Source organism: Mustela lutreola, chromosome 12 (genome assembly GCF_030435805.1).
Source record: "Mustela lutreola isolate mMusLut2 chromosome 12, mMusLut2.pri, whole genome shotgun sequence".
NCBI lineage: Eukaryota > Metazoa > Chordata > Mammalia > Carnivora > Mustelidae > Mustela > Mustela lutreola.
In genome coordinates, this window is record NC_081301.1 from 89,834,227 (window position 1) to 89,862,131 (window position 27,905).

A 27,905-nucleotide genomic window follows, 5' to 3' on the forward strand; every position below is an offset into this window, starting at 1 on the left:
GAGCGTCAGGCAAGGGGAGAAGGAGAAGCAGGCTCCTTGCTGAGCAGGGAGCCTGATGTGGGGCTCCATCCTAGGACCCTGGGACCATGACCTGAGCTGAAGGCAGAGGCTTAACGACTAAGCCACCCAGGCGCCCCCAGAGAATGATGCTTATTACTCCCTGGGTGACTGTTCTGTGATCCTAGTTCTTTCACTACTTCAAATGGGAATCTCCCAGGGCCTTAGAAAGAAAGTAATTAAACCAGTTAGCATTGTACTTAAAGTAAAAGTAAATAGGCCTGAAAATCTAGACCATGAAGGAAGCAAGAAGAACACAGATCACCTAATTTACATTCTCCTGTTGCAGCAGCCTGATTAAGTCTTTTTTATGTTACATCCCAGATAGGTGAGTGCATCACTTAACTGAGTTCCAAGTAAGCCAGACAGAGAAACTTTGATCAGAAGAGACGGATGCGCGGACACACACACATGCGTGTGCACATGTGCACACACACGATTTTATTTTCTCACTGGTACTGACCTACCACACTTACAAAATTTCTACCCACACTAAAAAATAAGGAAAAAAATAAGGAAAGGAATTTTTTTTTTTTTTAAAGAAAGGCAACATTTTATGTAACCATTCAGTGTTTGTTTACCTTGTTCTATTGCTAAGAACTTTTTTTTCCATAATGGAATGTGGTTTTTGTTCACCCATTGCAAAAGCCTTTGCCTCACATTTGCACAGACTTGTCACTAACAAATCTTTCTTTAGTAAGAACACAACAGAACAGGAGCACTACTCTGGGGGTTTTAATGTTCCTGAGCCTTGGTTTCTTCATGTGTAAGGTGCAGGTCAGTAGAGATTAAAATGAAGTCCTATGGGGGCACCTGGGTGGCTCAGTTAAGTGTTTGCCTTCCGCTCAGGTCATGATCCCGGTGTCCTGGGATGGAGCCTCCGGGGGCCGGCCGGAGGGTCTCACTCTCCCTGTCAGCTGCCTCTGCCGACTCCCTTTCCCCCACTCATGCTCTCTCTCTCACAAATAAATAAAAAATCTTAAAAAGTAAAATAAAATGGGGCACCTGGGTGGCTCAGTTGTTAAGCATCCACCTTCGGCTCAGGTCATGTTCCCAGGGTCCTGGGATCGAGCCCTGCATGGGGCTCCTTGCTTGGTGGGGAGCCTGCTTCTCCCTCTCCTGCTCCCCCTGCTTGTGTTCCCTCTCTCATTATGTCTTTCTCTGTCAAATAAATAAATAAAATCTCCAAAAAACTAAAAAATACCCCAAAATAAAAATAAAATAAAATAAGATGAGGTCCTCTGGTGTGGAAGGCTGTCTTAGTCCGTTTGGAATGCCAGAACAGAATGCCATAGACTGGGCATCTTATAAACAACCAGAATTTATTTCCCATAGTTCTGGGGGCTGGGAAGCCCAAGGTCAAGGCCCCACACACGGGGCGGGGGGGGGGGGTCTGGTGAAATTCTACTTCCTGGGTCACAGATGGCCGACTTCTCACTGTGTCCTCACATGGTAGGAGGGGTGAGGAGAGGTGAGGGGCGAGGAGCTCTCTGGGGTCTCTCTCATAAGGGGACTCCTTCCAGTCATGAGGCTCTGTCCTCACGACCCAACCCCCTTCCGGAAGCCGTACCTTCCGGAAGCCGTAACTCCATCACACTGGGGGTAAGGATTCACCACAGGAATTTGGGGGAGGGACACAGACATTCAGCCCAGAGCACAAGTCGGCACAGTAAAGACACGGAAGATGGGTACTATTTGAACATTAATTCAACTGAAATTCAAGGAACGATACCTAGAACCATATATTCATGCTCTAACTTAAGAAACTTGTTCATTGCCCTCCCCTCACCCGTTAAGCTGGCCTGACAGGACCACTGAAGGTCTGGACTGAGAATCCCCTATGTTCTCTCAGTTCCAGCCGCTCATTTAACACGTGGGGAAACAGGTCCCGGAGTTTGTGAAACTTGCCCAGAGACAGAGAACCGAGATCCCGCATCTGCATAGACCTGTCACTGAGAAATCTTTCTTTCGTAAGAAAAGGTTGCACTGAGCCAAGTGAAGGACTAGGGCTCTTTTCATGAACACGAACATCTTTGCATTTCTGGGGTCCTTCACGATTTGCTAAGCATGACCTCACCGGGTGACCTAGGCTATTACACTCCATCCACGGGCTTATGATAATGGCCCTTCTTCCCTTCTTGTCTTTGGGAGAGTTTTTGCATTCTCAGACCTGTGCTGCAGCAGCTGTATCCATAAAAAATAACTTAAAAAAAAATACACAAACACACGCACCCTGAGATGGAATGTGTGCGTATGTCCCTAGTATGTCTCTTTGGAAGAAACACCATCACGTCTCCCTGGGTCTCCCGTATAGGCCACACCCTGGCAGAGACCCCAGCGAGGAGAGAGAATGATCTTTGGTTTGAGAATTCTTGAACGTTACTGACACTTTCGTACTACAGGGCGTAGGAACATTGACATTTTCAGGAGGTGTGGCACCATTTATAGATGACCCTTTAATGCGTCTTCATCTGGGGACAGAAAAGGGAGGTCCGCCCGCCGCTTTGTGGGGTTTTAGGCAATTAAGTCCTTCAAAGAACGAAGAGTGAAATCAAGTCATTTCTCCTCCTGAATTTCTCCTTATTTTTCTTGCTGTGAGGTTCTATATAAATGTACGAGTATAGGGACACTATAAAAGAAAGGAATATATCCTGCAAGGGAGGACATCAGACAATAAATCCAAAAACACTATGGAAATTAAAAGTCCGAACTTAGGGGAGTGTGGGAGGCAACATGTTCTTTTCACCGAGCCCGTACACAACACGCCACTGTCCTCCAAAGCGGGAATGGAAGCAACCAGACCCCCAGCAGCAGGACGGAGCTGGAGTCTTGGCTTCAGACCTGTTACTGTCCCCGGGACTGGACGGGGCATCAAGCACCTTTTCCGGAATAGGCCAGAGAGGATAAGTCCAGTTGGGTCCGGAAGGCTTCGGTCAGCTCCGCGGCCAGCAGCTCGTGCAGGGACACGCCGTCGTGGGCGTACACCCAGTTCCTCCCCGTCCAGTCGTAGCGCTTGGGGCCGCTGCAAGACAACATCGACACACGGCAAGTCCATGAGGACTGCTCCTGCACAGAAATGCTGACCCCACAGACGCTGCCCCCAAGAAACTGACCACAAGGAAGCTCCCAAAGTCAATTCAACAGGGCGTCCCCCTGACTGCCTGTCTCAGCGTCTTGCTGTGGAAGAGGAAGTCCCCACTTCATCCCCTGCAACACCTCGACAGAATGATTCTCAAGGCCTGGGAACGTCGGAACCCTCTCCATGAGGGTTCATAAGTCACGTTCGGAGGTTTCACTTTTGGGAACTCACGTAGGATACCTGCTGTGCAAAGCAGTGTTGTTCAAATCGCGGCCATTCGGGTACCACTCAAGCGATCTGTCCCTTACCTGTATTATTATTATTATTACTTTAGTACCTTTGTAACATGCGCAACCACTACCTCTCCCTACAAAACACTTCATCACCCCAAAAGGGAACTCTGTGCCCATTAAGCAGTCATGCCCCGCCGCCCCCCCCCCCCCCCACCCAGCTCCCGGCAATCACCTATGCTATTGTTTTTTTTTTAAAGATTTTATTTATTTATTTGAGAGAGAGAGATGACAAGCAGGCAGAGAGGCAGGCACAGAGAGAGGAGGAAGCAGTCTCCCTGCTGAGCAGAGAGCCCGATGCGGGACTCAATCCCAGGACCCTGAGATCATGACCTGAGCTGAAGGCAGCGGCTTAACCCACTGAGCCACCCAGGCGCCCCTATGCTATTTTTTTTTTTTTTTTAAATTTTTTATTTTTTATAAACATATATTTTTTATAAACATATATTTTTATCCCCAGGTCTGTGAATCACCAGGTTTACACACTTCACAGCACTCACCAAATCACATACCCTCCCCAATGTCCATAATCCCACCCCCTTCTCCCCAACCCCCTCCCCCCGGCAACCCTCAGTTTGTTTTGTGAGATTAAGAGTCACTTATGGTTTGTCTCCCTCCCAATCCCATCTTGTTTCATTTATTCTTCTACCCATTTAAGCCTCCATGTTGCATCACCACTTCCTCATATCAGGGAGATCATATGATAGTTGTCTTTCTCTGCTTGACTTATTTCGCTAAGCATGATACGCTCTAGTTCCATCCACGTTGTTGCAAATGGCAAGATTTCATTTCTTTTGATGGCTGCATAGTATTCCATTGTGTATATATACCACATCTTCTTGATCCATTCATCTGTTGATGGACATCTAGGTTCTTTCCATAGTTTGGCTATTGTGGACATTGCTGCTATAAACATTCGGGTGCATGTGTCCCTTTGGATCACTACATTTGTATCTTTAGGGTAAATACCCAATAGTGCAATTGCTGGGTCATAGGGCAGTTCTATTTTCAACATTTTGAGGAACCTCCATGCTGTTTTCCAGAGTGGCTGCACCAGCTTGCATTCCCACCAACAGTGTAGGAGGGTTCCCCTTTCTCCGCATCCTCGCCAGCATCTGTCATTTCCTGACTTGTTGATTTTAGCCATTCTGACTGGTGTGAGGTGATATCTCATTGTGGTTTTGATTTGTATTTCCTTGATGCCGAGTGATATGGAGCACTTTTTCATGTGTCTGTTCGCCATCTGGATGTCTTCTTTGCAGAAATGTCTGTTCATGTCTTCTGCCCATTTCTTGATTGGATTATTTGTTCTTTGGGTGTTGAGTTTGCTAAGTTCTTTATAGATTCTGGACACTAGTGCTTTATCTGATATGTCGTTTGCAAATATCTTCTCCCATTCTGTCAGTTGTTTTTTGATTTTGTTAACTGTTTCCTTTGCTGTGCAAAAGCTTTTGATCTTGATGAAATCCCAGTAGTTCATTTTTTCCCTTGCTTCCCTTGCCTTTTGCGTTGTTCCTAGGAAGATGTTGCTGCGGCAGAGGTCGAAGAGGTTGCTGCCCGTGTTCTCCTCAAGGATTTTGATGGATTCCTTTCGTACATTGAGGTCCTTCATCCATTTTGAGTCTATTTTTGTGTGTGGTGTAAGGAAATGGTCCAATTTCATTTTTCTGCATGTGGCTGTCCAATTTTCCCAGCACCATTTATTGAAAAGGCTGTCTTTTTTCCATTGGACATTCTTTCCTGCTTTGTCGAAGATTAGTTGACCATAGAGTTGAGGGTCTATTTCTGGGCTCTCTATTCTGTTCCATTGATCTATGTGTCTGTTTTTGTGCCAGTACCATGCTGTCTTGATGATGACAGCTTTGTAATAGAGCTTGAAGTCCGGAATTGTGATGCCACCAACGTTGGCTTTCTTTTTCAATATCCCTTTGGCTATTCGAGGTCTTTTCTGGTTCCATATAAATTTTAGAATTATTTGTTCCATTTCTTTGAAAAAGATGGATGGTACTTTGATAGGAATTGCATTAAATGTGTAGATTGCTTTAGGTAGCATAGACATTTTCACAATATTTATTCTTCCAATCCAGGAGCATGGAACATTTTTCCATTTCTTTGTGTCTTCCTCAATTTCTTTCATGAGTACTTTATAGTTTTCTGAGTATAGATTCTGTGTCTCTTTGGTTAGGTTTATTCCTAGGTATCTTATGGTTTTGGATGCAATTGTAAATGGGATTGACTCCTTAATATCTCTTTCTTCTGTCTTGCTGTTGGTGTAGAGAAATGCAACTGATTTCTGTGCATTGATTATATATCCTGACACTTTACTGAATTCCTGTATAAGTTTTAGCAGTTTTGGAGTGGAGTCTTTTGGGTTTTCCACATATAGTATCATATCATCTGCGAAGAGTGATAATTTGACTTCTTCTTTGCCGATTTGGATGCCTTTAATTTCCTTTTGTTGTCTGATTGCTGAGGCTAGGACCTCTAGTACGATGTTGAATAGCAGTGGTGATAATGGACATCCCTGCCGTGTTCCTGACCTTAGCGGAAAAGCTTTCAGTTTTTCTCCATTGAGAATGATATTTGCGGTGGGTTTTTCATAGATGGCTTTGATGATATTGAGGTATGTGCCCTCTATCCCTACACTTTGAAGAGTTTTGATCAGGAAGGGATGTTGTACTTTGTCAAATGCTTTTTCAGCATCTATTGAGAGTATCATATGGTTCTTGTTCTTACTTTTATTGATGTGTTGTATCACATTGACTGATTTGCGGATGTTGAACCAACCTTGTAGCCCTGGAATAAATCCCACTTGGTCGTGGTGAATAATCCTTTTAATGTACTGTTGAATCCTATTGGCTAGTATTTTGTTGAGTATTTTTGCATCTGTGTTCATCAAGGATATCGGTCTATAGCTCTCTTTTTTGGTGGGATCCTTGTCTGGTTTTGGGATCAAGGTGATGCTGGCCTCATAAAATGAGTTTGGAAGTTTTCCTTCCATTTCTATTTTTTGGAACAGTTTCAGGAGAATAGGAATTAGTTCTTCTTTAAATGTTTGGTAGAATTCCCCCGGGAAGCCGTCTGGCCCTGGGCTTTTGTTTGTTTGGAGATTTTTAATGACTGTTTCAATCTCCTTACTGGTTATGGGTCTGTTCAGGCTTTCTATTTCTTCCTGGTTCAGTTGTGGTAGTTTATATGTTTCTAGGAATGCATCCATTTCTTCCAGATTGTCAAATTTATTGCCGTAGAGTTGCTCATAGTATGTTCTTATAATAGTTTGTATTTCTTTGGTGTTAGTTGTGATCTCTCCTCTTTCATTCATGATTTTATTTATTTGGGTCCTTTCTCTTTTCTTTTTGATAAGTCGGGCCAGGGGTTTATCAATTTTATTAATTCTTTCAAAGAACCAGCTCCTAGTTTCGTTGATTTGTTCTATTGTTTTTTTGGTTTCTATTTCATTGATTTCTGCTCTGATCTTTATGATTTCTCTTCTCCTGCTGGGCTTAGGGTTTCTTTCTTGTTCTTTCTCCAGCTCCTTTAGGTGTAGGGTTAGGTTGTGTACCTGAGACCTTTCTTGTTTCTTGAGAAAGGCTTGTACCGCTATATATTTTCCTCTCAGGACTGCCTTTGTTGTGTCCCACAGATTTTGAACCGTTGTATTTTCATTATCATTTGTTTCCATGATTTTTTTCAATTCTTCTTTAATTTCCCGGTTGACCCATTCATTCTTTAGAAGGATACTGTTTAGTCTCCATGTATTTGGGTTCTTTCCAAACTTCCTTTTGTGGTTGAGTTCTAGCTTTAGAGCATTGTGGTCTGAAAATATGCAGGGAATGATCCCAATCTTTTGATACCGGTTGAGTCCTGATTTAGGACCGAGGATGTGATCTATTCTGGAGAATGTTCCATGTGCACTAGAGAAGAATGTGTATTCTGTTGCTTTGGGATGAAATATTCTGAATATATCTGTGATGTCCATCTGGTCCAGTGTGTCGTTTAAGGCCTTTATTTCCTTGCTGATCTTTTGCTTGGATGACCTGTCCATTTCAGTGAGGGGAGTGTTAAAGTCCCCTAATATTATTGTATTATTGTTGATGTGTTTCTTTGATTTTGTTATTAATTGGTTTATATAGTTGGCTGCTCCCACGTTGGGGGCATAGATATTTAAAATTGTTAGATCTTCTTGTTGGACAGACCCTTTGAGTATGATATAGTGTCCTTCCTCATCTCTTATTATAGTCTTTGGCTTAAAATCTAATTGATCTGATATAAGGATTGCCACTCCTGCTTTCTTCTGATGTCCATTAGCATGGTAAATTCTTTTCCACCCCCTCACTTTAAATCTGGAGGTGTCTTCGGGCTTAAAATGTGTTTCTTGGAGGCAACATATAGATGGGTTTTGTTTTTTATCCATTCTGATACCCTGTGTCTTTTGACAGGGGCATTTAGCCCATTCACATTCAGGGTAACTATTGAGAGATATGAATTTAGTGCCATTGTATTGCCTGTAAGGTGACTGTTACTGTATATGGTCTCTGTTCCTTTCTGATCTACCACTTGTAGGCTCTCTCTTTGCTTAGAGGACCCCTTTCAAGATTTCCTGTAGAGCTGGTTTGGTATTTGCAAATTCTTTCAGTTGTTGTTTGTCCTGGAAGCTTTTAATCTCTCCTTCTATTTTCAATGATAGCCTAGCTGGATATAGTATTCTTGGCTGCATGTTTTTCTCGTTTAGTGCTCTGAAAATATCATGCCAGCTCTTTCTGGCCTGCCAGGTCTCTGTGGATAAGTCAGCTGCCAATCTAATATTTTTACCATTGTATGTTACAGACTTCTTTTCCCGGGCTGCTTTCAGGATTTTCTCTTTGTCATTGAGACTTGTAAATTTTACTATTAGGTGACGGGGTGTGGGCCTATTCTTATTGATTTTGAGGGGCATTCTCTGAACCTCCTGAATTTTGATGCTCGTTCCCTTTGCCATATTGGGGAAATTCTCCCCAATAATTCTCTCCAGTATACCTTCTGCTCCCCTCTCACTTTCTTCTTCTTCTGGAATCCCAATTATTCTAATGTTGTTTCGTCTTATGGTGTCACTTATTTCTCGAATTCTCCCCTCGTGGTCCAGTAGCTGTTTGTCCCTCTTTTGATCAGCTTCTTTATTCTCTGTCATTTGGTCTTCTATATCACTAATTCTTTCTTCTGCCTCATTTATCCTAGCAGTGAGAGCCTCCATTTTTGATTGCACCTCATTAATAGCTTTTTTGATTTCAACTTGGTTAGATTTTAGTTCTTTTATTTCTCCAGAAAGGGATTTTATATCTCTCGAGAGGGTTTCTCTAATATCTTCCATGCCTTTTTCGAGCCCAGCTAGAACCTTGAGAATTGTCATTCTGAACTCTAGATCTGACATATTACCGATGTCTGTATTGATTAGGTCCCTAGCCTTCGGTACTGCCTCTTGTTCTTTTTTTTGTGGTGAATTTTTACGTCTTGTCATTTTGTCCAGATAAGAGTAAATGAAGGGGCAAGTAAAATACTAAAAGGGTGGCAACAACCCCAGGAAAATATGCTTTAGCCAAATTAGAAGAGATCCAAAATCATGAGTGGGGAGAAAGGGGATAAAAAGAGGTTCAAAAAGGAAGAAAGAAAAAAGAAAAAAAAAAAAAAAAAGAAAAGAAAAGAAAAGAATTTTTTTAAAAAAAGAAAACACCTAAGAAAAATGTAAAAAAATATATATATATATTAGATAAACTAGTAAAAAATCGTTAAAAAAGAAATAGGTAACAGTTAAAAAAAAAAAAATTTTACCCGAAGGCGAGAAAAAAAAAAAAAAAAAAGGAAAAAGGAAAAAGAAAAAATTAAATTAACTGCAAGACTAAAAAAAATCACAGGAAAAAAGCCATGAGTTCCGTGCTTGGCTTTCTCCTCCTCTGGAATTCTGCTGCTCTCCTTGGTATTGAAACCGCACTCCTTGGTAGGTGAACTTGGTCTCGGCTGGATTTCTTGTTGATCTTCTGGGGGAGGGGCCTGTTGTAGTGATTCTCAAGTGTCTTTGCCCCAGGCGGAATTACACCGCCCTTACCCGGGGCCGGGGTGAGTAATCCGCTCGGGTTTGCTTTCAGGAGCTTTTGTTCCCTGAGCGCTTTCCGTAGAGTTCCAGAGGACGGGAATACAAATGGCGGCCTCCTGGTCTCCGGCCCGGAGGAGCCGAGAGCCCAGGGCCCCACTCCTCAGTGCGCCCTCAGAGAACAGCGCCCAGTTACTCCCGTCTGCCTGACCTCCGGCCGCGCTCCGAGCTCACCGAGCCTGCGACCGGTTCAAGGTAACACGGAGCTGCGAGCTTACTGTCGGCTCTGTCTCTGTAGCCGGCTTTCCCGTTCCAATACCCACAAGCTCTGCGACACTCAGACACCCCCGATCCTTCTGTGACCCTGCGGGACCTGAGGCCACGCTGACCCCGCGTGGGCTTCGCCCCGGTTTAGCCTCTGGAGCGATGTCCCTCAGCGGAACAGACTTTTAAAAGTCCTGATTTTGTGCGCGGTTGCTCCGCCGCTTGCCGGGAGCCGGCCCCTCCCCCCGGGGTCTATCTTCCCGTCGCTTTGGATTCACTTCTCCGCCGGTCCTACCTTTCAGAAAGTGGTTGTTTTTCTGTTTCCAGAATTGCTGTTCTTCTTCTCTTCAATCTGCCGATGGATTTTCAGGTGTTTGCAATCTTTAGATAAGCTATCTAGCTGATCTCCGGCTAGCTGAAGCAGTCTCAGCTTGCTACTTCTCCGCCATCTTGACTCCTCACCCCTCAAAGGCTTTTTTTTTTTTTCAAAAAAGTTATATAAATGACCAACAGGAGCATTAGAAAGTGCTCAACGTAAAAACTCAGGGCAAAGTCATTATGTTGTTGTTGTTGTTGTTTACCTCTGCTTGCAGAGCGTCGTCCAGAGAAGCCATGGGGCAGGACGCGGCAGCGGGCCGCGGGAGCGGGACAGTGCGGCCTCAGGGGCTGGGCTGGAGCGCGGGAGTGCGGGGGTCCTGCAGTGCCTACGGGGCCGCAGCACAGCACAGCGGCGCTGCGCGCCCCTCCACCGCCAGCCCCTCCACCTCCTCTCAGACTCTCCCCCGCGTCCTCCGCGAGTTCACTTCCGGATTCCGCAATTCTATTTTTTTTTTTTTTTCAATATACTTTTTCTTGGGATGTGTGGCTGGCTTGGTTGGGCATCTGCCTTCGGCTCAGGTCATGATCCCAGGGTCCTGGGATCAAGCCCCACATAGTGCTCCCTGCTTTGTGGGAAGTTTGCTTCTCCCTCTGCCTGCCACTTTCCTCGCTTGTGCTCTCTCTCTCTCTAACAAATAAATAAATTAAATTAAATCTTTTTTTAAATTTTTTTTTTTTTTTTTTTTTTTTTTTTTAAAGACCTCATTTATTTATTTGACAGAGAGAAACCACAATTAGGCAGAGAGGCAGGCAGAGAGAGAGGGGGAAGCAGGCTCCCCGCCAAGCAGAGAGCCCGATGCGGGACTTGATCGCAGGACCCTGGGATCATGACCTGAGCGGAAGGCAGAGGCTTTAACCCTCTGAGCCACCCCGGCGCCCCAAATTAAATCTTAAAAAAGAAAAGAAATACAGTCCCGTGAAAGGTGATGGCTGGGTTTGAACCCAGGTTCAGGTTTGAGCTGATCCACCCAGCTTCTCCTGTGCTTCCTCCAGAGCTGAAGGACAGGAAAGTGCAGTCCTCACACAGGGCTCTGGCCAGGGTTGGGACAACTGTTTGAGGCCAAAGAGAACAGCTTTGGCCCATACAGGATGAAACGCCCAAGTTCAAGTTAATTGGGTCTAAAAAGGCAATGCAATCTGTAAGGGTCTTGCTAGAAGTGGGTGATTTCTGGAATTGTTTGTTGAATTATAACATACCTCCTAGAAGAGGTTGGGGCAAAACACAGGAGGCATAATTTCACACCATGGCATGATAAACAGTACAATAGTAACTGCCTAAAAATGATGTGAACATTGGGGCAGAAGAGTCTGAATTTTTTTTTTTTTGGAAAATTTATTCATTTGAGAGAGAAAAAGAGAGCCAGGGGAGGGGCAGACGGAGAGAGACTCCCAGACTCCCCCCGCTGAGAGGCCTTGAGGCTTATCACTATGGAGATCAGGACCTGAGCCCAAATCCAGAGTTGGAAGATTAACTGACTGAGCCACCTAGGTGTCCCTATAATTTCATTTTTTAAAAAATGTAGATATCACTGGGTTTTGCAAGAATTGCGTGCTGGTTCCATCTGGCCTTTCCCAATGCATACTCAGTCTGTTGTCTTTGGAAGTGCTCCTGAGTGACCCAGGGAGGCTGGTCTGAGAGCTTTTAGTGAGCTTCTCCCCGACAGCCACCCAGACGGATGCAGGCGGGTGAGGCCCCTCTCTCTCTGCACATTCTCAGGCCTTGAGACGCAGCGCAGGCGGCCTCCAACGCATGCCTTTATTCCAGGAGCCTGAACGCAGAGCAGTGAGAACAGCAGGAGGGACTCGACGCCCTGGAGTGGCAGCCTCCGAGGCTCTCCCGGCTCCACAGGGCACGGGCTCAGCTGGGCAGAGGGAATCCCACCGGCCCCGAGCTGGAGCTGCTCGAAACAAACCAGAGGCCAAACTTGAACCTGCTCTGGAGACGCTGCGCAACTCATTCTGAGGCTGCAGTGTCAAGGGTGGCTTTTTTTTTTTTTTTTTTTTAAAGATTTTATTTGTTTATTTGACAGACAGAGATCGCAAGTAGGCAGAGAGGCAGAGAGAGGGGGAAGCAGGCTTCCCGCTGATCAGAGAGCCCGATTCAGGGCTTGATCCCAGGACCCCGGGATAACGACCGGAGCCGAAGGCAGGGGATCCAACCCACCTAGCCACCCAGGCACCCCAAAAGCGGTTTTTTAAAAGGCAGGGCAATGGCTTCACAGAGAGAAACCGTCCCGGCCAGGCTCTGCAAAGTTACACACTTTTTGCTTCAGGCCTCAGGATGTGCTTCCAGCGGCCGGACTACTGGTAGGCCGGTTACTGACGCTGGGTTAACTGTGCTTTGAGGACGGGGTGAGGCTCTCGGACACACACCCATGAGGGAGGTGATGCTCCTTTTAAAGGGTCCACGATGCCACATCTCACGAGCCCCGAGCAAGGATAGATGTGGACTTCTGGGACGTACCTGGAGGGTGAGGATAACCAGATCTGCTTGTTTGGGGTCTGCTTGTTGATCACGTAGGTTCCCAGATCTCCACCCAGTTTGACTGTCAGGACACCACTCTGGCGGATCAGGCGGCGAGAGCATGCGGGAAAGAGAACAAGACAAAGTGAATCACTCTGTCCAGTGGCTGCGCATCTCGACACTTAGACGAAACACACACCTCGAAGAAATGTGTTTCGTGTCAGACACGGCAGATTGCGCGGAAAGCGCACTGCTCTGAGTCCGACTGTGATGAATCACGATACTACTTAGACCCCGTGGGGCTTCCCTCATTCCCCTCGGGCCTGGCGAGGCGAGACTTCTCATTTTTCCCCTCGGGAGGCGAGGAGACAGCAGCGGCTTGTCTGAGGAGTGACAGCCCGCAAACGGGAGCCCATGGGCTGCCTCAGTTCCCTCAAAGCCCAGCCAGAACACACGAAAGAATGTTAAATGCAGACCCCGACTCTGCCGGAGTCCCACGTCAGCCCAAACACCGGACAGGATACGTTCATCATCAAAACAAGGAAAAGAGTTAAAAAAGAAGGAATGTTCAAACCATGAGCTTTGCTGGTCTTAGAAGAGCCACAGAGCTAGCTCCGCTGGTGGAAGGAAGACAGAGCTTTTATTTTCAGACCCTTCCCACGCATCTCACAAGCTGCCCTCCAGGGCTTTATTTTTCTCCGAAAGAGCCCTGAATTCTTTAAAAGACTGGTTGGTCCATCCTTGCTCAATAAATGCTCATTTAAATTTGAAAACACTGTTTCAACAAAGGAGCCCTTTGGAGGAGTCTGAGGTTTCTTTAGAAGGAGCAGGATATTACAGCAGTTGCGCAGTTCAGTCCCTTTACTGGAGCTGGGGTGCAGGGAGGCAGCCCCTCACAGTTCCCACCCCAGGCACTACCCGCGGAGACACACCACTGCCTTTCTCTGGGCTTCTAGAGCCCCTGTCCAATCAAGAGGCCCTGAAGACTTCTGAGAAGACTTTGTGTTTGGTTTGCAAACACAAAGAGCTATTGAAAAGGTAGACAGCCGTGGCAATAAGACACAATAATGTAACTGGCAGGCAAGGGAAGGCTCTATTGGGTTGTACCTTTTTAAAAAATTTTATCTATTTGAGAGAGAAAGCACAAGGTTGGGGGGCAGAGGGAGAGGGGGAAGCAGGCTTCCTGCTGAGCAGAGAGCCCGACGCAGGGCTCTATCCCAGGACCCTGGGATCATGACCTGAGCCCAGGGCAGATGCTTAACCCACTGAACCACCCAGGCGCCCCTGGACAACCACCTTTCATTTACTAAAAATTGTCCTGAGGCACCTGGAGGGCTCGGTTGGCTAAGCATCCAACTTTTGATTTCAGCTCGGGTCATGATCTCAGGGTCGTGAGATCCCCCGCGTCCTCGGGCTCTGTGCTGGGCAAGTAACCTGCTTACAATTCTCTCTCTGCCTCCTTCCCTCTGCCCTCCTCCTCTTTTTCTAAATTTAAAAAATTTTTTCCCTCCCCTTTCTTAAAAAAAAAAAGTATCTTAAAACTGCACAGTTTAATAATTTCAATATTTCACAAAGTGTATTCATAAAGTGTGCAAACAACACTAATTCTCAGCTATTTCCACCCCAAAGAGAAACCCCCAGCCATCAGCAGCCCTTCCCCTCCACCGGCTCCCTTACAAACTTCCAAAGCTGCTTTTTCCATGAGATAACAGGCTCAGGGGATCGAGACAGAATGGTTTCCTGTTTGACCTACTTATGGTCCCTCAGTGCCCCACTGGGCCTTGCCCCCCACGCACGGGGAGGTGCAGGCACTGTGGGGAGGGCGGAGGGTAGGGGGTCCGAGTCTCATCAACCCTGCCACCATCCTCAGGACGACATCTGTGCGGCCTCCTTCAGAGACCCAGGCAAGGATGGAGGGGCACGGAGCACGGTGGTCAAGGGTTGTGTTCGCTCCTGATCATGGTCACACCCTAGGGCAGGACACCAAATCAGTCCAGTCCCTGAAAGCCAAATCCAATCTTTCCAACTCAGGATCTTCCGGAATTATTCCAGGGAACGGGCCAGGCATTCACAAAGAGCATATTAAAAAAGCAGCCATGAGATTTCTTCTATATGTGAAGACCTCAAGCTGTCTCCTCCCCCTGGCACGACCCTGCACAAGACTGAGACCCCCGCTCAGGAGCCCCTGCCCCCCACCCCGTGACCCCCATGCCTTCCTCCCTGCATCTGAGCTGCCTGTTTGCGGGACACCTGTGCCCTCCCCTCCACGACTCGAAGCGCCTGGCGGGCAGATCTGGCTTTCCATCCCAGAACCTCCAGTGTCCAGTAAATCCGCTCTTAGCGCGAGATCCTGGGTGGACACGAAAATACACCCGTGGAGGAATGAACCGAGCCAGCGGTGACCAGGGCTGGTGGTAACACGTGCGAAGTCGAGGGCAAGTTCACAGAAGGCAGAAAGTCTCAACCCTTAGCCAACCCGCCTCCTGTTGGTTGTGCGTGATTATTTTTTCCCATGGAGCCAGAGGCTGTTTCCAGAGGAATCCGGCAGGAGGAGGAAAAAACGGAAGGAAAGGAGAGGCCTTACTGGTTCACCGGGAGTTCCTAATGCTCTCGGAACCGTCTGCAAGTACCCAGATGAAGATGGCTTTCTGTTCATTGGGATTATTCCTTAAGGGCCAGTCGGAGGCTGTTCTAGGAGTGTGGGCAGCCTTAAAAGCAGGGGCAGGGGGGAGTCAAACTCCTCAACAGCTGGGGCCAGAAGTGCTCGCCGGTCAGAACAGCCCCCGTCCACCGCTGGCGGAGGCTCAGTCCCCCTAAGTCAGTATCAGCACCCCCCCCCCCCCCCCCCCGCACAACTTGTGTCATCACAGCTCATTCTACAGAGACTGACCCCTACGCGATGGCACGTTGAGTCAGGAGATTTTGGGGATACGTGGCTTCCCACATTCCCAAACCAGCCAGCCCTCTGAAGGAATAAGAATAATGAATGTGAAGCCCTTTTATAATTTAATCCAAATGGGAATTCGGAGACGTAGAGGGATGTCACCCGCTTCCCAGCTGAAGAACCTGCCACTCAACAGAAGCAAAGAAGGAGAAAATACAAATCCAGGACGACAGGCTAATAAAAGGTTTTTCTCCGTGTCCAAGACAGCGCTGCGTCTGAGCAGGTGTCTGTAACCCGGGACCCGGAGCCCGGCTTCGGGCCTCTGCAGACTGCCCGACCTCAACTGAAACTGGACTCACAGGCGTGCGGGGAAGGTTTTCTTGGGAGAAGGTCCAGGGAAGTTCAAGGAACTTCTACAGTAGGGCAGTGACATGCTGACAGCTTAGTGAGTAAAGAACAGGACCGCAAACAGATTCTCATTAAAATGTCAAAGAGTCCAGGGCTCCAAGGGCAGGGAGCAGGGGTGGAGAAAACAAAGGAGGCTTGGCAAGAACCCCTCGGAGCGCGGCCCTGGGTCAGATTTTGCCGGTCAAGTACAGCTGACTCCATGAGTGCTGAGTGACGGCAGGTGCTGTCTGCCCTGGTGGGCAGCCCCTCCTCCCATGGCAGGGCCAGTGTGGGTGAGGCCTGGACCCAGACCCTGACCCCCCAGATGACGCATTCCACTGACAGGAAGACACAACAGCCGGGGAGCCACTCACGTCACCCACTCCCCAGGGAGCAAACTGAGCACACGCATTCTTGAGTCTCCCTGGAACACTGTTTCCGTTCGTCTGCTTGGCTGGGAGCAAGCAGTCTGTGGTGCTGAGCGGCATCAGTGAGAGTGTGTTCTGGAAATGTATGTGGGCCCCATTTCATTTGCATACTGGACCAACATTTATTAAGTCCCTATCACGTAGCCGGCAATGTTTCAGGCACTGGGATACCAAGAGCAAACAGTGTCTGGGCTGCCCAGGAACTCAGTGTGGCTGTGGGAGCTGGTGTGTAGACAGTACGCGGCGTGATCGGTGCTCTACAGACTCACCGCAGAGTGCTGGGCGAGGAAGGAAGCGTGGTATCTGCCTGGAACATCTGGGAGGGCTTCCCAGAGGAGGCAGTGCCCACCTGGACGACAGACTGCACCCCTGGTGTTACAGGTGTTCTGTTGCCTATTATGTAGTTTCAGTAGATTGATTTGTGAAATGTCTGAGTCAGCTAGCACCTGAGGGACTCTACTCGGGAAATCACCCCCCAGGGTAGACAGCTTTGCAGAGTGCTTTGTAAGAAGCCCTAACAACAGAGTCAGCTACTGGCCTTTAGTTTCTACATCTATATTGGGGTATTTCCTAACTAGTAAATGATTTGTTAGAAATCACTTTCCCCTGGTGAGAAGAATGGTAACTTAAAGTACATGGGCTGGCTGGAAAAACACAGGTGCCTCTTCCCTTTGCAGGAATGGCCTACGGGATCTGGAAACCCAGCAGCTGGGTCACTCTTCAGAGAGACACTGCGGGTAGCATTCAGGTAAGATCCTGTGACCCACCATGGAGCAGGAACTTTTTTTTTCTTTTGAAGATTTATTTATTAGAGAAAGAGCGAGCACAGCGGGGAGGGGCAGAGGGAAAGGGAGAGAGAAGATCTCAAGCAGACTCCTTCCTGAGTGCAAGCCTGATGCGGGGCTCGATCCCAGGACCCTGAGATCATGACCTGAGCCGAAACCAAATCAGCCACTCAACTGACTGAGCCACCCAGGCGCCCCTGAGCAGGAGCATTTGCTGCTGGATTCCCCTGGGGGTGGGGGAGATGGGGGCATGGGGTGGTAAACAGAATCCAGCTGTGAGGACACCGGCACACTTGCTTCTAATGAAACACTCATGCAAAAATACTTGAGTCACTACGTATTCTCACTAATCCTACAAGAACAAGTGGTGTGACTGTATTTGTGGCATGTTAATGAATGTTTGCAAGTATGGCCGAGTTTAGCCTGAGACTTGGTTTCCCTGTAAGTCTCGTCAGCCCCTGGTAGGGAGACTGGGGGAGAGGAGACCTGTGACTCTCCCAGCTCCATCATCCCACAGTCCGTATGGGCTCACCAGCAGCTTGCCTTCTGAGGCCGTCTGCAGAAGCACTTCAATGCCCTGCCCCAGTGATGCTCCCAGCAGTCATGGAACCCACCTGGAAGGGAGCCAGCCCTCTCTTGTCCCATCGCCTTTATTTTTTTTCCCCTATTGCCTTCATTTTGACCTCCGCGTCCCTCACTGTCCTTACAGCCAGGCTTGAAATCTTCCAGGCTCTGCTACCTGCTCCGTCTGATGGGGTCCCTTCCGCCCACAGTAATACCCAACACCATTTCTATCACATTAGCCTGACAGCTGGTTGTCCTAACAATTCTCCTTCATAGCATTTCTGACTATTAATTAATTGCTGTCAAGAGGATTAATCTCCGTGGGGGATTTTTCTGGCAAAAAAGGAGCTGCTTCCTAAGGGGGAAACCGCATTCTAAAGGCAAGGAGGGGCCGCCTGGGTGGCTCAGTGGGTTGAGTGTCTGCCCTCGGCTTGGGTCATGATCCCGGGGTCCTGGGATCGAGCCCCGCATTGGGCTCTCTGCTCAGCAGGGAGCCTGCTTCCTCCTCTCTCGCTGCCTGCCTCTCTGCCTACTTGTGAGCTCTCTGTTAAACAAACAAACAAACAAATAAATAAAATAAGGCAAGGGGGGACTCAAGTCTGCCACCAGGTGGCCAGTCGAGGTAGAGCAGCACTCCCCGGGCTTCAGGGCTCTGTGGCTCCCCCTAGCGGCGCTGAGGATCATCTGAGGAGTGATTATAAAAACTTAAAAAAAACTCCCCTGGCCGGCCAGGGATACTCCCAGACCAACTAAAGAAAAATCTCTAGGGATGGAACCCAGGGTGCACATTAGAATCTCAGGTGAGCTTTTCCAAAAATATGCTTCCTGGGAGTAGACCCTTACAGGCAGGTCAGAATCTCCCAGAGCTGGGGCCGCTGTCCGAGTGCTCGGAACACACCCTGCTTAAGGACCAGTGGTTCGGTTCTGCCTGCAGGACAGTCATCCTGCCAGACAAACACAGGCCTGGGTCCCCCCCGGCTTACCTCACGCGTCCTGAGTGGAGCTTGAGAACCTGTACTTTTAAGCAGAAACGGGGCTCACAGAGGTCGTGACTTGCCCAAGGTCACAAGCCTGGCGGGGCAGGGCTGGAACACCAAGGCCAGTCTTTGGGTCTCCCCCTTGCCCCGCACCCCGGAACCACGTGCGGTTGGATGCTTAACTCCACTGGAGGGGAATTCTCTGTCGTAGTGAGCTAGAATTCTTAGGAGGAAACAGAAAATGTAAGAAAATAAGCAAAAAGGTACCCCAAATGAGACATCATAGTCTTCGAACGTGTAGGGTTTGTCTGCGAGGTCTTCAAAGAACTCTGCTAAGGAGTCTAGTGTCTTCTCAGCCAGTCTTTCATAGGTGGTCTCATCCAGAGAGCTGCAGGGAAACACCAAAACCCCCCAAACACATTTATACCAAACTGCTCCATTTTATTAATGTCAAACCTACATATCTACTTATTTCCTTATTTGGTTTATTTTTAGTAAATACGGCCAATGTGGGGCTTGAACTCACGACTGGGAGATCAAGAGTCACATGTGCCACAGACTGAGCCAACCAGGTGCCCTGAAACATCAACTTTTTATTCAAATTAGAAAAATTCATGGGAAATTCATGTACAGACAAAAAAAATTAATCAACATGAAAGAGTTTATATAGGGGCGCCTGGGGGGCTCAGTCAGTTGAGCCTCTGCCTTCAGCTCGGGTCATGATCCAGGTCCTCGGATGGAGCCCTTCTTTTGTTGCCTCTCTGCTCAGTGGCGAGCCTGCTTCTCGCACTCTCCCTGCTTATGCCCAGTCTCTCTTTCTGTCAAAAAAATAAATGAATAAAAAATCTTAAAAAGAAAGACTTTATAAAGAAGGAAACCTTTCTTCCCAAATAAGCAGCCCCGAGCAGAGTCAACTACGAATAACAGTTTCTTCTGTATCTGTCCAGAATTTTAAATTCTTTTTAATATGGAAATTGAATCACCTTACAGGTTTTAATATATCCTGGAAATTGTTCTATGTTAGCATATATTTATATTTTCATGGTATTTTATTTCATATTATTTATTCAACCTCACCCCTTCAGCTGGACATTATGCTTATTAAAATTGCTTGTATTATGATTAAAATTATGTTGGGCGTTTGCCCAACAAAGTGGGAGAAAATGTTTATATTACATGTATCTGAAAATGGGCTTACTTCCAGAATATATAAAGAACTAAAAAAACAAAAACAAAAATAAAAAAGTACAAGTCAATAAGAAAAAGAAAACACTATAGAAAAAATGGGTAAAATGCTTGAACAGATATCATTTTTTTTAAGATTTTTTTTTTTTAACTTATTAGAGAGAGAGAGAGAGCGAGCACAGGCAGACAGAGTGGAAGGCAGAGGCAGAGGGAGAAGCAGGCTCCCTGCCAAGCAAGGAGCCCGATGTGGGACTCGATCCCAGGTCACCGGGATCATGACCTGAGCCGCAGGGAGTTGCTTAACCAACTGAGCCACCCAGGTGTCCCGAACAGATATCATTTTTTTTTTTTTAAAGATTTTATTTATTTATTTGACAAAGAGAGATCACAAGCAGGCAGAGAGGCAGGCAGAGAGAGAGAGGAGGAAGCAGGCTCCCCGCTGAGCAGAGAGCCCGATGCGGGACTCGATCCCAGGACCCCAAGATCATGACCCGAGCCGAAGGCAGCGACTTAACCCACTGAGCCACCCAGGCGCCCCAGATATCATTTTAAAAAAGATATCCAAATGGCCAGTGAACACATAACAAGGGGTATAACTTTATTAATCTTCAGGAAAATACACCGTAAAAAATTCACAACGAGATACCACCAGAATGGTTAAAATGAAAGAGACAGATAATAGCAAGAGCTGGCCCAGAAGTGAAGCAAACCCTCTCCATGGGGTGAGGGGGAGGGGGTGATGGTGGGGAGGGGGTGGTGGTGGTGGCGTGTGTATGTGTGTGTGTGTGTGTGTGTGTGTGTGTGTGTGTGTGTGTAGGTCAGAAGAGCTACTCCTAGACCTCAAGAGAGGACTGCATGTCTCCTAGAAATCTTGGCCTTTGAGGTGGATGAGAGACCATATGGGCCTGGGATTGCAGCCCTGGAGTTAGGGGCTCATGTAATTTGTGTGTGTGTGTGTGTGTGTGTGTGTGTACGGAGGGTCTACACAGACACCAGTGGTGGCAGGAGCCGACTATAGCAATGCCGGGGAGCTGTGCATGGAACACACGGCTTCCTTCCAGGACACCCACCAGGCTAGGTCTCCTAGCATCCCTTGCAGTCAGTTGGGGTCGTGTGACCAAGCCTCCCCCCCAAATCGGAGGGAGGGTCAAGTGCCACTTCCCAGACTTCCGTGCTCTTGCGCCTTTCTGTGGAATGGAACCTGGGCGGGGTGACCTGGCTCCCACCGTGTCAGGGACATAGGGATGGGAAGGCGGCACGCCCACCCTGGACCGTGGGGACACAGGGGCGCCGACAGCTGCTGGCTCGAGCCATTACAGCAGTGGGTCTCCCCGTCACAGAGGCCTGGCGGACCCCAACTGCTGAGTCATCAACGACAGTAACAACGGAACTCTGGAAACCACCTCATGTCCTGCAGTGGGGGATGGGTGGAACGAACTAGGATACGTCCATAAAGCTTAGTATCATTTCATTTAAAACAGTGCGGTAGAGGGGACCGCGGGTGGCTCAGTCCGTTACACATCTGACTCTGGATCTCAGCGCAGGGCTCTGTCTCAGGGCCGTGAGTTCAAGCCCGGCTGGGCGTGGAGCCTACTTAAAACTAAATACATAGGGACGCCTGGGTGGCTCAGTTGGTTGGATGACTGCCTTCGGCTCAGGTCATGATCCCGGAGTCCCGAGATCCAGTCCCGCATCGGGCTCCCAGCTCCACAGGGAGTCTGCTTCTCCCTCTGACCTTCTCCTCACTCATGCTCTCTCTCACTGTTTCTCTCTCAATAAATAAATAAAATCTAATAAATAAATAAATACATACATACATACATAAACTAATACGGTAGATGGTTGGCGAAATGGAAAGATGCTTGTGAGTGCTACTGCTAAGGGAGAAAACAGGTTTTGGATGGAATGGGCTCCTTTTTTTTTTTTTTTTTAAACCAGTAAGAGAAATGGAAAAAAATTTAAAAAGCTAATAGAAGTATGAGCAGGTATGCAGAGCTGTGTACTGAGAGAGAGCAGGAGGGGGGTGGGGGGAAGGCTCTCTGACGCGGAAGGGGCTTGAGCTTACCCAGGGTCGCCCACCGTTCCCACTGCTCTCACAGTCACCCAGCAGACACTCTGCTTTTTGACATTCACCATCTGATCAAGGCGGTGGAGGCTCAGACTCTAAAAGCCAAAGTGAAGAAGCACGTTACTGTTTTTCTGTGCATTACAGTCCCCGAACGTGTGGCTTAAATATCACTACTCCTCCATTTGAGAATAAACCACGTTCAATTTTTCCAGGAGTGTTTCTGGAATGTTTCTGCCTCATTTTCATGCGTTACCTTGTGTTCTCTCAGGCTCGCTCTAATGGCTCGAGCCAGGCAGCTAATTTACATTTAAATTTATTGTCATTTCCCGTCACTTCCCACTAAAATTTGAATAAGGGACAAGTACCACTTCCAGGACTCCCATGTTCTGGAAGGCCACGTTTCAAGTGTCCTGTGGCCTCACGTGGCCAGTGGCACACAGAACATTGTCACCATCATGGGAAGCTCTGTGGGCAGCACTGCTCCAGGCTATTCGAGGTATGTGGTGGTTAGCACAGGCCAGGCGCATGGAAGCACCTGCAAGGCTCCTGGAATTTGACGAGTGCAGGCAAGCGGCCGATGTCTGCTGTGGTCCAAAAGAGGGGACTGGACTGCACATGGACAGGTCTTGTTAACATGATCTGCGGGAGATGATGTGACCTGTCGATTTCTTCCAGCACATAACTGGAAGAGGGTCTAGGTGCTCGTCTCTGGGGCTGCCAGCCCCACTGACCAGCTGGAGAGACAGATGACATAACCAGAGGACAGCGACAAACACCGAGGGGACCCTGGCTGAAGGACCTGCCCCAGTGAGGGAGGGGACAGCGCCTGTAAAAGGAGAGAAAAGTGGAGATGGCAGGGGAGAGGCTGGAGAGGTGGCCCCAGGGCCTTGTGAAGGCACTCAGCTGGACTTCACCCTGGGAAGGCACCCAAGGGCTGGAAGGGGTTGGCAGTTAAGATTCACCCTCTCTCTATAGGTCACTCTGGCGCAGGGCTCCAGGGCCATTGTTCTCTTGACCTACCAGTGCCCTTGGCAAGCTCAGAAAGGAGAAGGCAGAGGGCATGGGGCTAAGAAGTGAGCAGAAGAGGGGGAACAGGGGTGCAGAGCCCAGAGTGTGAGATTTTAAAAGGCTGGCTCCAAAGGAGAAGCAGAGACCCAGCCTGATAACCAGTTATTGCTACTGCACATTCTAGAGCGTTCCCTACTACGTACTGGGTATTGATAGTCTTGATAGAAATGGATGTGGTCAGTCCTCATTACAAGCCTGTGAAGCAAGTACTGTTATTATAGTGGTTCTTCTCGACAGTTTGCTCTATAAAGTCACCATGAACAGGAGGTCAGTGAAATGCTCCTATGGGAAAATACAGGCGTAGGTTCCTGCAGGCTTCGGGTCCCGTGTGACCCGGGGATCCGTACATAACCTCGTTTACAGGCGTCTCGGTTTAAAGACACCTTGTTAATATCCATTGTTGATTCATGAAACTGAGCTCGGGGCCACCAGTGCCGTAACTGAGGCCTGAACAAGGCTGATCTAGCATATGTGTTTTGTCGGTAAGGCCCATCACAGCCTTCCTGTGCTCAGACCACTAGACAGCACGTAGGCACTACGCTCCGGGGCCATGTTAAATAGCGAAATCACCAACCGGAAACACAAAAATGCAAATAGTGTGCCACAGAATAGGTGGTGGAAAGAACACTTGTTGACCCCGTGGGGGCCGAGAGAAGGCAGAGTGTCACCTTGTTTGACCTCAGTGGCAACACACAAGCATGGGGTGACTCCTCAGTGTTTGCTGCTCTGTGTGTGTGTCTGAGAGTAAGCATCAAATCTACTTTGGGTATTGATTCTGGGGTTACAGATAAATTTTACTGAATAGGTGAATTCCTGAGTCCAGGATCCATGAAATGCAAGGAGAGACTGTATTTGTATTTTATGGACGAAGAAACGGAGCAAATCACTCAGATACACAGATGCAAAGTGGAGGACGCAGGATCTGAACCCACACTGTCTGGCCCCAGGGTCCAGGCCACAAAGAAAAGAATCACACACCTGGGAGTCATACAGGGTTTTGGACATGGAAGGGAAGTTCGAGAACTAGAGGCTCAGAGTTTCCCTCCTCTCCAGGATCCTGGCCTCTCAAATCCTAGCTGTCGTAGTCCGACACCTTCGCACAGCCTTTTTTCTGTTTCAGTTTTGGTTTTGACTCTTGTATCTTGAATGGCTATTCTTGGTGGAAGGTTTGTTCTGCTGCAAGTTACAGCCAGAAGTAGAAGTCTACATGCGGCCATTTTTAATCATCAAAGGAACCGTTGCCAAAGACTCCTTGCTGGCTCTTACCCATTCTCCCTGGGCTAACGTTGCCTGGGTACCTGCTTACCCTTTCTGAGCCCCTGAAGGCAGCGGTCACGGTACCCGCCACACAGACCAGTGATGAGCCTTCGACAGGAAGACACCAATACCCCAAACACAGGGCGAGAGGGTGTCTGGTCAATTTTGGTTTTGGAGCATGTCAACAAGAGTATGGACAGGCAGAAGGGGAGGCCTGGCCTGGCTGGCTAGCAAGGAGGCCGGCCCTCACCCCAGGATCCCCTTGGCAAAGCACAAAGCTGGAAATGCTGGAAAGGTGAGTCAAGTCTCACCCACCACTGGGGGGAATGAACTGGTGCAACCATTCCTGGCATCAAATGAGTTGAATATTTGCTGGCCCCTCACCTAGCAATGCTGTTCTTAGGAACTCGGCCACAAAGAACCTCTGTCCATGCACCGCAACGCCTACAGGAACACCATTGTGACGGCAGCATCATGGCGGTCACCCGGATGTCACCAGGAGAATGGACAGAGCATGATGTGGTCACCCAAGGGAATATTACCCAGCCGGGAAAACGCATAAATGACAATTGAGTGTGTCAGTGTCAATGAGCCTCAAAAACAATACTGAACACGAGACACAAGTCATGGTAAAATAGACGCAGCAGAATGTTTTCTATCAATAGCACGTGCTTTAGGGAGACATACATAGAGGGTGACACTCTAGGAAAAGAAGGGGATGCCTGACAGAATTCAGGAAAGCAGATTCCCCTCAGTGAGGCCCGGTGGTCACCGGGAGAGCCCCAGAGCCTTCCGGGGGACAGGTAATCAGTCTCTTAATCTGGTGGTGAGAATGTGGCAGTGTGTTATTAATCTTTAAATGGTACAGTTTTGTTTTGTTTTTTAGATTTACTTATTTGACAGAGAGAGATGACAAGCAGGCAGAGAGGCAGGCAGAGAGAGAGAGGAGGAAGCAGACTCCCCACTGAGCAGAGAGCCCTACGCGGGGCTCGATCCCAGGACCCTGAGATCACGACCTGAGCTGAAGGCAGACGCTTCACCGACTGAGCCACCCACGTGTCCCATGAATTTGTTTTTTCAGTCGCAAATTTTATAAAATATAAATCAACCATTCCCACAACAAGTTCAGTTTAACATCTGAGCTTACGTGTGCTGATGTGAAATACACACTAGATTTGGATGAATGAGTACAAAAAAAGACCGTTAGCTCCATGATTTTTCAGTATCGATTACATGTTAAGATGATAATATTTGGAAAAACTAGATTACATAAATGTATTGTTGAAAAAAAATTTTTAAACGAAGCCCTAGGCCCGGCATGGGTTTGAACTCATGACCCAGATCGTGTGTCTCATGCTCTACCAGTTGAGTCAGCCAGGCACCCCTCTGTGGTGTTGAAATTAATTTCACCTATTTCTTTTGACTTTTTCAATGTAGCTGCTAGGCAGTTTAGAGTGACACAGGCAGCTCCCATTCTGTTTCTTTTGGATGGTGCCGGAGAAGTAGGAGTAGGAATAGGGGATAAAGAACATAGGGATGGGGATGACGCCCCCATAAGGAACTCAGGTTTTGATGGGTTCTGGAGTACAGGGACATTGGGGGGGGTCAACCGGAGGACAGATAAGACCTTGAGAAAATTAAACATGGTGGTCCCAGTTGCCCCTGTCATCCACCCAGCTCCGCAAGTACTGGAGATGGTTGAGGGCCCTGTATTACAAAGTTCAACAAACCCGATTAATTTACTATGGTAGAGGAGGCCCAAAAGGCGGACTCAGGTTAACTACCTCCCAGCCTCCTATGACCCCTGATTCCAGTGTGTGTGCGGTGCCCACCTCCTGATGGCAGCTCTCCGTTGGGCATGCTTCTGAATCAGCAGCCCGTAACAGCCACAGGTACCATCCCAAAGACCATGCCCTATCTTGTCACTGTCCTAAGTTACAAACTGCCGGCAACCCATGGCCCGGCACCAGCAGGGGTGGGAGTTCAAGCCCGGGCAGCTCCAGGTGGGAGCAGCACAGAAGAACAGGGGTAGTTAATGTCTCTGTTCTGCACTTGGGCATCCTAATAACAGGACGGCCATAACTGCCGGTATTTCCCAAGAAGCCAAGGGACCCAGTATCAAGGGCCCAAGTTTGAATGTTGGCCACCAATCCTAACTTTCCTTCGAACACCGCCAAATAACAGAGCGGTCAAGTCTAAAGTCCGCATTTCAGCGCTCCAGGGACAATCTGGGTTGGGTTTCGCCTGCCTCCTCCACCGTGCGCGGTCCACGCAGCGTGCCAACCACTCAGCATCCGGTATCCACCAGTCTTCTCCGCCCAGGTCTATTTCTTCGTCGGGAATTATCCTCCCTGCTCTCTTGCCACCTTCCAGACCCGGTTTAGGTCTGCCTTCAGTTCAGGTCATCATCCCAGGGTCCTGGGATCGAGCCCCGCATGGAGCTCCCTGCTCAGTGGGGAGTCTGCTTCTCCCTCTGCCCCTACGTGCTTGTGCTCTCTTTCTCAAATAAATAAAATATTTGGGAGGGACCCTGATTAAACATCGCGTCCTCCCCCGCTGTGAGTCTTCCTCAACCCTACCCCCATTCTTTGGGCTTTCTCTTTTCAGGTCTTGGAGTGACTGGGTCAGATGCTTTGCAGCCCCCAGGGGAGAAAAGGGAATTAACTTCTAGGGCTGAAGACTTTGTATTACGTTAATCCTGCGTAATCCTCCCAACAGCTCCGCAAAATGGGCATGTTTCCCTTTCATGTCTTTAGGGAAAAGGAAGCCCCGCCTCGGAGAGGTTCCAGATCCCCGAGGTCACACAGCTCTGCTGAACTTGGAGGCCAGGCCCGGTCATTCTCCAAAAAGCCGCCAAAAGCTTTGCTGCTCTAGCTACTGTGCTCCGAGCCTCGACGTTTCCGCCGCGCTCGAAGGAAGCGTTTCGTTCCTAAAAGCCCACGCGCGGAATCATCGCTCTAGGATTCTACATAATACTATCCTATACCATTATGTTGGTATGTGTGCTGTTTTATTGTACTTACGTATATTTACGCACCACACTAACATCTGTGCCCTACACACACATATGTATCTAGGACAGTATCTAGTATCCCTTAAATTGAAGTTCGGGCAAAGGGAAGTGGAGAGCTCGGCGATCACCACGGATCCCCGAGATCGCGTCCCCGGCCACTTCCCCTGCGCTGCGTCCCCCCCGCCCTCCCCGCAGTTACAATGCACTGCCCTTTTCACCGGAAAGCACAGGCCGGTGCAGACGTGACCCCGGGGAAACAGAAGGCCCAGTGCGCGGCCGCGCGCCGGGCAGAGAGCAGCGCGCTCCGCCGCCCGGCAGGCCACCGGCGGAGCGCGGCCCCGGTGCGCGGCCCCGCCGGAGCGGAGTGGACGCGCGTGCCCACAGCGTCCCCAGCGTGCGCGGCCTCTCCCTGCCGGCGTGCGGCCCGGACGGCTGCGCGGCGCGGGTACTCACGGCGTGGCTGGGTACGCGGGTCGCTCCGGTCCCGACGCGCAACCCCCGGCGGCCGTAGAGCGGGGCGTTCCTCGTCGGCCCCTGGGTCCCGGCGCGGGCCGGGGCCGAGCCCGGGGGCGCCGAGCGGGGCAGGAGGCTGGCGGCCGCGCGGCGCCCGAACGTCCACATGCTGCTCCCAGGCTGCGGCCGCTCCGCCCTCTCGCTCCGGGGACGCCGCGGCGACACCTGGTGGCCACGGGG

At 48.8% G+C, this 27,905-nt stretch overlaps 1 protein-coding gene and 1 long non-coding RNA gene across 9 annotated transcripts in view; one reads left to right on the forward strand and one right to left on the reverse strand.

Annotated features, from left to right (window-relative positions):
- The window catches only part of LOC131812394 (uncharacterized), a 279,095-nt gene that overhangs the window by 165,149 nt on the left and 86,041 nt on the right, over positions 1-27,905 (forward strand). For 7 of the 8 annotated variants that reach the window (XR_009346327.1, XR_009346323.1, XR_009346324.1 and 4 more), the window contains 2 exons: positions 16,973-17,043; positions 26,956-27,195. This is a non-coding gene — a long non-coding RNA (uncharacterized LOC131812394). Of the gene's footprint in view, positions 1-16,079; positions 16,677-16,972; positions 17,044-26,955; positions 27,196-27,905 lie in introns of those variants that run through there. The other variant, XR_009346329.1, reaches the window with a different exon arrangement.
- FXN (frataxin) lies at positions 1,359-27,865 on the reverse strand. The gene is made up of 5 exons (XM_059141856.1): positions 27,666-27,865; positions 21,872-21,969; positions 18,889-19,009; positions 12,597-12,694; positions 1,359-3,079 (listed from the first exon to the last, which is right to left on the reverse strand). The coding sequence occupies exons 1-5, from the start codon at positions 27,831-27,833 to the stop codon at positions 2,929-2,931; spliced, it is 636 nt and encodes a 211-aa protein (XP_058997839.1). The 5' UTR covers positions 27,834-27,865; the 3' UTR covers positions 1,359-2,928.